The 10000-nt window shown below is 30.6% G+C and overlaps 1 protein-coding gene across 1 annotated transcript in view; it reads left to right on the plus strand.

Annotated features, from left to right (window-relative positions):
- The window catches only part of LOC125043239 (ubiquitin-conjugating enzyme E2 K-like), a 14012-nt gene that overhangs the window by 2858 nt on the left and 1154 nt on the right, over positions 1–10000 (plus strand). Inside the window, exons 2-5 of the mRNA XM_047639249.1 lie at positions 3619–3771; positions 6620–6702; positions 7726–7889; positions 9654–10000. The exon at positions 9654–10000 is cut by the window's right edge and continues 1154 nt beyond it. Of these exons, the coding sequence (XP_047495205.1) occupies positions 3619–3771; positions 6620–6702; positions 7726–7889; positions 9654–9790 (537 nt within the window). The 3' untranslated portion in view covers positions 9791–10000. The remainder of the gene's footprint in view (positions 1–3618; positions 3772–6619; positions 6703–7725; positions 7890–9653) is intronic.

Below are 10000 nucleotides of genomic sequence, written 5' to 3' on the forward strand. Positions count from 1 at the left end.
ATAATGATGATGATGATGATGATGATGATGATGATGATGATGATGATAATGATAATGATAATGATAATAATTGTAATAAAAGTAATGATAAAGATGACAGTAATAATTATGGTAATAATGTTGATGATGATGATTGTAATGATTTTAATGATAATTACAATAAGATAAAAATAAAGGTAAAAATAATGATGGTAATAGAAAGAGTAATAGTGATAGTGATAGTAATAATAATAATAATGATAATGGTAATTGTAATTGTAATTGTAATAATAGTAATATTATTTGAAATAATAATGATTTTAATGATAATGAAATAGAAATTAAAATAAGATTATAGATAATGATAGTAATAGTAATGGTAATAAGAATAAAAATAATAGAAATAGCAAAAGTAATGATAATGGTAATGATGATAATAATGATAATAATAATAATAATAATAATAATAATAATAATAATAATAATAATAATAAAAGAAAATAATAATAATATTAATTAGAATAATAATAAGAATTTTAATAATAATAGATATTAAAATAAAGTTAATAATAAAATAATAATAATGTTGATAATGCTGCTGATGATAGTTGTGATAATGGTAAAAGTAATTATAATCATTATTATTATTATTATTATTATTATTATTATTAATATTATTATCATTATTTTTATTGTTAGTATATTGTTAAAATACACCACCACCACCACCACCACCACCATCACCATCACCATCACCATCACCATCACCATCACCAGTATTATCATTGTTATCATTATTATTATTATTATTATTATTATCATTATTATTTTTTTATTATTATTATTTCTGTAATTATTTCATTATTGTTATTATTATCATTATTGTTATTATCAATATTATCATTGTTATTATTGTTATTATTATTATTATTATTATTGTTATTGTTATTATTATTATCATTATTGTTATTGTTGTTGATATCATTAATATGATTATTATTACTGGTATCATTATCGTTATTATTATTATTATTATTATTATTGTTATTGTTATTGTTATTGTTATTATTATTATCATTATTGTTATTGTTGTTGATATCATTAATATGATTATTATTACTGGTATCATTATCGTTATTATTATTATTATTATTATTATTATTATTATTGTTATTGTTATTATTATTATCATTATTGTTATTGTTGTTGATATCATTAATATGATTATTATTACTGGTATCATTATCATTATAAATTTCATTATCAATATCAATAGCACTACAGTTAATGTTACCGATCCAGTTACTCTTGTTATTATAATATCCTATTGTTATTCTTTTGGTAATGCCATTGTTATAATTCTTTTTGCCATAATTGTTATTGCTGACACAATCTCCATCACTTACTATTATTTTTTTTGTAGTCATTATAGTAATTGTTATAATGAAATGTTCACTGATTTTGATCAATTTGTTTCTGTACAATAGTTCATGCAAGACTTGAGCAGCTGAAAGAATTCTTTCTTATTACATTAATTCTTTGTGCATTATGTTTGTCAGGTTGAATAGAAATAATAAACCCATTGTCCAGGAATTGCACTTCCTCAACATTTTGATATTTCTTGCCAGTTGCAGATTGATGTGACTTAAAAGATAGAGTATGATGTAGACCTGTCAGTTTTTAGTTTTAGTTGCCTCTTGCTTATTTAGTTTTGTGTTTTTTACTTTATTTTTTTAAGATAGCAACAGATAAAGAAATTCAAAGATTGATATTATTAATGATTGAAGGTCTTTATCTGTTGTTATTGTTATTATTATTATTATTATTATTATTATTATTATTATTATTATTATTATTATTATTATTATTATTATTGTTATTGTTATTGTTATTATTTATTATTATTGTTATTTTTTAACTCATTCCAGATATATCTATACTGAATCTTAAAAGTAATTAATTTAGGTTGAAAAATTGTTTGCACAGTGTAAAGGTAAGGCCACAATCGCCTATCAAAGTCTCTAAATCATGCTATTCCCTCGGCACTTTGTTCTTGAAGAAAGGCTCGTAGACTCTGTGTATAGAGATTTGGTAGTATAGAGCTTGGACTCTTCCTGTATTTGAAAATGAATTGCCACAGAAGTCTACTTCTCTCTTGTGACAGAAAATGTATATATGTTTGTTTTTGCGGGAATCCATAACACAGAGCCCGTCGCCTTGCTGGACTTTGGTAAGCAGATTGTTGCCTAATCCTTACTTTTTGTATTTATTTTTGCTAGTACACAGTTGGGTTGTTTTGTGTGTTCATTATAGCTGTTATGCCTATTTCCTCCTTTTCATTATAGCTGGAACCTCTATTTTCTTTTCCTGTTGGTATTGTTCTATTCTTGACAGCTACAGTGACCATATTTTTCATATTTTGTTAGACAGTTTATCTGAGATATTTTTTTGCAAATAAATACTACTATGTACATGTCATATACAGTAACTTGCACAAAACTGATCAACTTTTAAATAATTTGGTGTAAGTAGTTGCTATATACACATTTATAGAGTGACTATGGATTCCAGACTATTTTTAATTATTCAGAATGACACGATTTTAACCATTAGAGGTCAGATGGTATAATATTGCATACTTTTAGGGAAGGCTTGATATATTTATGTTTTAAACCTTGATTGCAGGAGGGCATATGCTCACATCATGTCCACTATGATTTTAGATTCCTAATTTTACCTTTATATAGATGCTCCACAAGGACATTGTTACCAAGGAGTCAGTGACAAGGCAACTCATGAATTTACCCCTTTCCCTTGATTTTTTATTATTTTTTAAAAGTATTATTACCCACTACTAATAGTGATCATAATAAATTTGAATAATCATAATGTCAGTAACAACAATGATAAGGTAACAATAATAGAATTATTAGAAAAAATCATATTGCTTTCTAATTTGTAAGCAGATGATTTTGCAATTTCTGTTACAAAACGGAAAGAAAACCATATCAGTTTCAAATTTCAAACTTTGCCTTTGAATGTTTTGTTTCCCAGTTGGATGAATATGTAGTCTAGTCATTATTTGTATTGAAAAGCATTGTTACCTTGTATGACATTGATGAAACTGATAATAATGAATGCTGTATTTTTTCAAATCACTTCTGTGGGTTTTTAGATCATACCAGTGGTGTAATAATTTCAAAGACTTACAGTTGCTGGTGCCTATGGCATTTGACAAATCCAGAAGAAGAGGAGGGAGGAGAAGATAAGGGTGAAGAAGGAGGAGAAGGAAAAGAAGAAAATTAAAGCTTAGACTTCTTTTGTTTCCTTAATCTGCTGACTAGTTTATAGTGCTCAGCAAATAAAAATTGGTTTGAATATTTATAGCTTTGTCCAAAGTCTCTTCAAGTTTGAAATCACATACACACAGGGTGACTTCAAGTACTCATATTTTGAAGTAAAATCAGCCAAAGAAAGATTTATTAGATGCATTTTTGAAAACAACTGCATAAATAGAGTTTCTCTCAGACTTGAACATAATGATAAAACCATAAAACATGTGTTATAGAAGGACTGTGATTATTGCTAATTAAAATTTAACTCATCATTTTTACCAACCAAAAGACATTCTCTTTACAGGCACAAAAGTGCGCCATCAATGTAGAATTAGTTGGGGATGATTACCGAGAACTCAAAGGCGAAATAGCAGGGCCCCCAGACACACCTTATGAGGGAGCAACATTTCACCTTGAAATCAAAGTTCCAGAAACATATCCTTTTAATCCTCCAAAGGTAATTAGTGTGCTGTGTCAATATGTTTAGAAAAACAAACATACACATATGCATGTGCCTCATCTACAAATGTGTACACATATATTCATATATGTACAAATATATAAAACTGCCAGTCCATCTGGTTGTATCTATCTATCAATCTATTTATCTGTCTGTCTTTCTACCTATTTTTCTATACACATATACGCATTGATGCATATGCATGTGTCTATATGTCTGTAGCTATCTATCTATTTATCTGTTTATCTATTTCACCCCCCCCCCCCTCCCATCTCATGCCTGTCATAGAAGTGCATAGGAGATAAAGACTGAGGCTCAATGTTGAGGATCATCCCTGTCTTGGGCCTCAGCACTCACCTCAACTAATTTTGCATGGTCTTTTTTTCCCCCCTTTCCTTTTTTTCCTTCTCTTTTCCAATCTCTTATTCTGTCATGAAAGGAGGAAAGGCTGGCTTTGTGTCAGTCCTGAACTGCCATAGCGAGCCATGGACATGGTTTTCTCTTGGTTAATCATCTAGTCCTGACCCCTCTTGGGGACCCTGAAGAGTAGACTGCTTCTCTTCCCCATATATTTCAGGTTCACCATGGCCAAAAATTAAGATTTTGAACCCTTATTAGGGGCATTGAGGCTTCCAATTTCAATCAGCTAGCCTCTCTGAAATTGACTTCTCTCATTTCATTTTATCACTGCTACTACTACCCCTTCCTCAATGCTTGCTGTCAAGTTGATTCATTCTGAATCATCCATCCAGGTCATTACTCAGCCTTCAGAATACCTGCCTTCCTTTTACCCAACATCTTCCACTCCATCTCCTCTTCCTACACAATCTTCTTCATTTTCTACCCCCCTCCTTTCTTATTATTACTCTTCGTCCTTATTGTTTTCCTCCCCCCAGTACTACCTCATTCCACACCGCCTCCTGTCCATGTCCTTCTACTACTCCCACCCTTCCTGACCTCACTGGCAAACCATGCAGACAAAGTTTTTCTCTTTGCTCCCTATTTTAATGCTGTCCTTCACTACACTCCTTGCCTTTCTTCCCAAGATTTCTCAGTATCTCTCCCAGTCAAATTCTTTTGCTATTCTAAATCCAGATGTTCCAACATATCTCCTGTTACCACATTTTTTCCTACATCTACCTCTTGCTCTGCTTCTTGGACATCTGCCTTCTCTTCTCCTTATAAAAGAAAATTAATTTCTGAGCCCCCTCCACCCAACTCCCCTCCAGAAACTCAAAACTTCCTAAGCATGACCCAAGAGAACACTCCTCACCCTCATCCACCCTCCAATCTCTCTACCCTCATTCCCTCTACATTCAAAATAGCTGCCACATCCAACTTCATCCTCATCATGTTTCCCTACCCCTCTTCCTCCACTCTTTCCCAACACGCCTCATCCTCTCTTTCTCCATCTGCACCATTCTTTCCCTGTTATCCCTTCCACTCCCTCCTGGATTCTCACCTGACTCCTGTTTGTTCTCCTGACACTTCACCTCCTTCCCCTAGTCCCTTGTCTCATTCCCTGGGTTCTTCTCCTACTTATCTAACACCCATTTCTACTCTAATTGCCTGCTGATCAATTCACTGCTCATGCAAGATTCCTCTTCCTTCCTGAGATGCATAGATACCCTCTATTTGATCTAATTGCCCTCACCCCTTCCCCCCCTTACTAATCCCTGCTTAACTCTATGTATTACCCCTCTTTACCCTTTTTGCTGTTCTATGGTGCTCTGTGACCTTTGACATCAAAATAATTTTGTTATACTCATTACCTCATTTTTTATCCCTTTTGCCACAGTACTTTGCAATAGCACCATATGATATTTAGCATATTTACTTGTTTTAAACATTATCATTTTTTATCTATTTATCTATTTATCTTTTCTTCTGCCTGACTGTCTGTCTACCTATATATATATATATATATATATATATATATATATATATATACATATATATATACATATACACACACACACACAATATATATATATATATATATATATATATATATATATATATATATATATACATACATATATATACGTATATATACATATATATACAAATATGTGTATAAATGCACACACACATACACACACAATATATATATGTGTGTGTGTGTGTGTGTGTGTGTGTGTGTGTGTGTGTGTGTGTGTGTGTGTGTGTGTGTGTGTGTGTGTGTGCATGTGTGCATGTGTGCATGTACACACACACACACACACACACACACACACACACACACACACACACACACACACACACACACACACACACACACACACACACACACACACACATATATATATGTATATATATGTATATATATATGTGTGTGTGTGTGTGTATGTATACATATATATGTATAGATATGTATAGATATGTGTAGATATGTATATGTATATATGCATATATATGTATATATTTATATATGTATACTTATATATATGTGTATGTATATATTTATTTGTATATCTGTATATATATGTATATATATGCATATATGTATATGTATGTATGTGTATATATGTATGTGTATGTATATATATATATTTATTAATATACATATACACACATATATATGTGAATGTACAAATATATGTACACACACAAGCACATGCATGCCCACTCACTCACACACACACACACATACACACACATGTACACACACACATGCACATATACACAGATACATACATACACACACAAGCACATATACACAGATACATACATACACACACAAGCACACATAGTTTTTTTTAAATAAGACATAGGATATGTATGTTTTTCTATATGTTTGTATATTATTTTATTTTTTTATTTATTTATTTTTTTTTTTCAACAGGTAAAGTTTGTCACAAAAATCTGGCATCCCAACATTTCCTCAGTAACAGGGGCTATTTGTCTTGACATCCTTAAGGACCAGTGGTAAGTGTTATGCTTCTCCCAATGCCAATGGGCATGGTATGTACATACATGCCATGCCCACTGTGAGTTTACTTTATTAATTGTTTTTACACATAGATGGCTACACATGTACTAAGTCAGCAATGAGCCAATTATGAGTATTGCCTGTCTCGCCTGTTTACCTTTTCCTTGATTTATGAAAATAATTTACATTATGCTGTTTTGCTGTTACCAATGCTTATAACATTAAAGTAGTTATGATTTCTATAATGAATATAACACCATATATAGCATTAGTAAAAAATACATTTTTCCCACCAATTCATGGAATGGTGAAATTAGGTAAGGTTACAAGATCTACTAATTGACTTCTTTGTGGCTAAGCACTAGCAGAGCCATCTATGTGCAGAGACATTTCACAAAAATATGAGAAATGAGCACAGCATTTTCCCCATTTTCTATCCATTTTCCCTGCCAGCATGTGGTTAAAGTATTATTCTATGTGATTTATTTTTATTACAGGAAATTATTGGTATAATGATTTTTTTTTTTTTTTTTTTTTTTACCTATTTTTGTAATCTGTTTTAGACCCTACCTTTTTTTTTTTTTTTTTTTTTTGTGTGTGTGTGTGTGTATGTGTGTGTGTGTGTGTGTGTGTGTGTGTGTGTGTGTGTGTGTGTGTGTGTGTGTGTGTGTGTGTGTGTGTGTGTGTGTGTGTGTGTGTGTGTGTGTGTCTTTCTGTCTGTCTGTGTGTCTTTCTGTCTGTCTGTGTGTCTTTGTGTTTTTGTTTCTTTGCATGTGTTTGTACTTGTTATATCTCAGTATATGTGTGTTTGTGTCTGTACATGTAATGTCTTAATGTGTGGATGAGGGATGGTACCCTGTTTGCATGGTTGGGTGTGTACCTGTATTCTTGTGCTCATACATGTGTGCATACCTGTGAATGTATACTTGGTGATATAGATAACATATATTTTTATTGTGTGATGATATGAATAATGCAATTAAAAAAGTAATGTATTAAGCTAACAGTACTGATTCCAGGGCAGCAGCAATGACTCTACGGACAGTCCTACTCTCCTTGCAAGCATTACTAGCCGCTGCAGAGCCAGATGATCCTCAGGATGCTGTTGTGGCGAGACAATTTAAAGAGAATCACCCACTTTTTCTTCAAACAGCTCAGTATTGGTCACATGTTCATGCAGGAGGTAAGCATCCCTTTTTTTTTTTTAGCAGTGCTACACTTGAAGGAAGATTTTATGTGGTAAATGTGTTTGGGACTTTTTCAAAGAAAATGATGAATATAATGTATCATTATCAGTGACAATGATAATAATAATGATTATGGTAATAATATTAACAATGACAATAATGATGATGATGATGATGATAATAATGATAATAGTACTGATATGATAATATTATAATATGATGATAATAATGAGCACGCATGCAGATTTGTGTATATTGAGTAAGTCAAACCTAGATATGGTAGTGGGTGAATCATAGATATGATGGTGGGTTGAAAATCTCCAATAATGATTACCTAAACAACTACTACCCTTGGGAAGGATCACTGGGCAGCCACCCCAATATAAAGGCCCAGTCAACTACATGATGTCAACATAACACCAAGTAGTTTGTCAAAGACCGTGTTGGTGATGGCACGAATATGATAAATAATGATAATAATGATGATGATTATGGTGATAATAAAAATAGCAATCACAGTGACAGTGCCAATGATAATGATAAAGATCATGGTAATAATATTAAAAATGACAATAACAACAACAAAAGCATTAATAACAGTGGCATTGACAATGACAGTGATAATGATAATGAGATTTAGGATGAGAATGAGCATAAGGGTACTGTTAAGGGTAAGGATGAGAGTGACAGTAATAATGACAAAAATGGTAATGATAATGATTATAGTAATAATAATGATAATGGTAATAATGATTATTGTAATGATCATGATAATGATAATGATTATGATAATTCTGGTGATACCGAGAATACTGGTAATAGTAATGATGATAATGATAAAATAATGGTGATAATAATAATAATAATAATGATAATGATAGTAATAATAATGAAAATGATAATAATAATAATAATAATAATAATAATAATAATAATAATAATAATAATAATAATAATAATAATAATAATAATAATAATAATAATAATAATAATAATGATAATAATAATAATGATAATAATAATAATAATAATAATAATAATAATAATTATAATTATAATTATAATTATAATAATAAAAAAAAATAATAATAATGATAATTACAGTAATAATAAAAAAGGTAATGATAATGATAATAATAAGAATGATAGTGGTTATAATGATAATTATTATATAACTACTACTACTGCTAATAATAATAATAGTAATAATAATGATGATAATGATAATAGTAATAATAGCAGATGATAATAATATTAATGATAATGATAATAATTATGATGTTGATGTTTATGATATTTATAATGAAGATGATGATGATAATGATAATACAAATAGTAGTAACATTGATGATGATGACAGTAAAAATGATCATAATAATGATAATAATGTTCCTGATGATAATGTTAATGATCATGATAAGAAGGATGATAATCATGATATGATAATAATAATGACTCTAATAAGGGTTATGATAACGATTATGATGAAAGGGATGATGTTAATTATGACAGTGATAATGATAATGATTGTAATAAGGACTATGAAAATAATGCTGACAACAGCAGTAGCAAAAGTGATGATAATAGTGATAGTGCTTCATCATTGTTGAATTAATTATTGCTGCAACCATCTTATTTCCATCTATTTTTACACCTTGTTGAATACAATTACTGAGCACTTAAGAATTTCAGCTCCAGATTTCAGCATGTACCTTACTAATCCTGTACAAGTTACTAATTTTTGCATGATTTCCTCCCAGCTCCCAGAGGAAACAGCGACTTCGCCAACAAGGTTCGATGTTTGATGGACTTGGGAGTAGGGGAGCAGCAGGCCCTTGTTGCATTATCATCGTGCAACTGGGACATGGATCGGGCAATCGAACAACTCTTCTCGTAGATGCGTGTGGTTGGGGATGCATAGGTAAAGTAAAGTAAAGTAAAGTAAAGTAAAGTATTAAAAAAAAAATAATAATAAAAAAAAAATAATAAATACAAAAATAAAAAATAAAAAAGAAATGGGGATTTGCACTTCATCATTTCATTGGTAATAATATCTTTTGAAGTCTGGTTGCTTGCAAGACATTGCTCTGGTGTTCTTATGGATGAA

Source organism: Penaeus chinensis, chromosome 33 (genome assembly GCF_019202785.1).
Source record: "Penaeus chinensis breed Huanghai No. 1 chromosome 33, ASM1920278v2, whole genome shotgun sequence".
Taxonomy (NCBI): domain Eukaryota; kingdom Metazoa; phylum Arthropoda; class Malacostraca; order Decapoda; family Penaeidae; genus Penaeus; species Penaeus chinensis.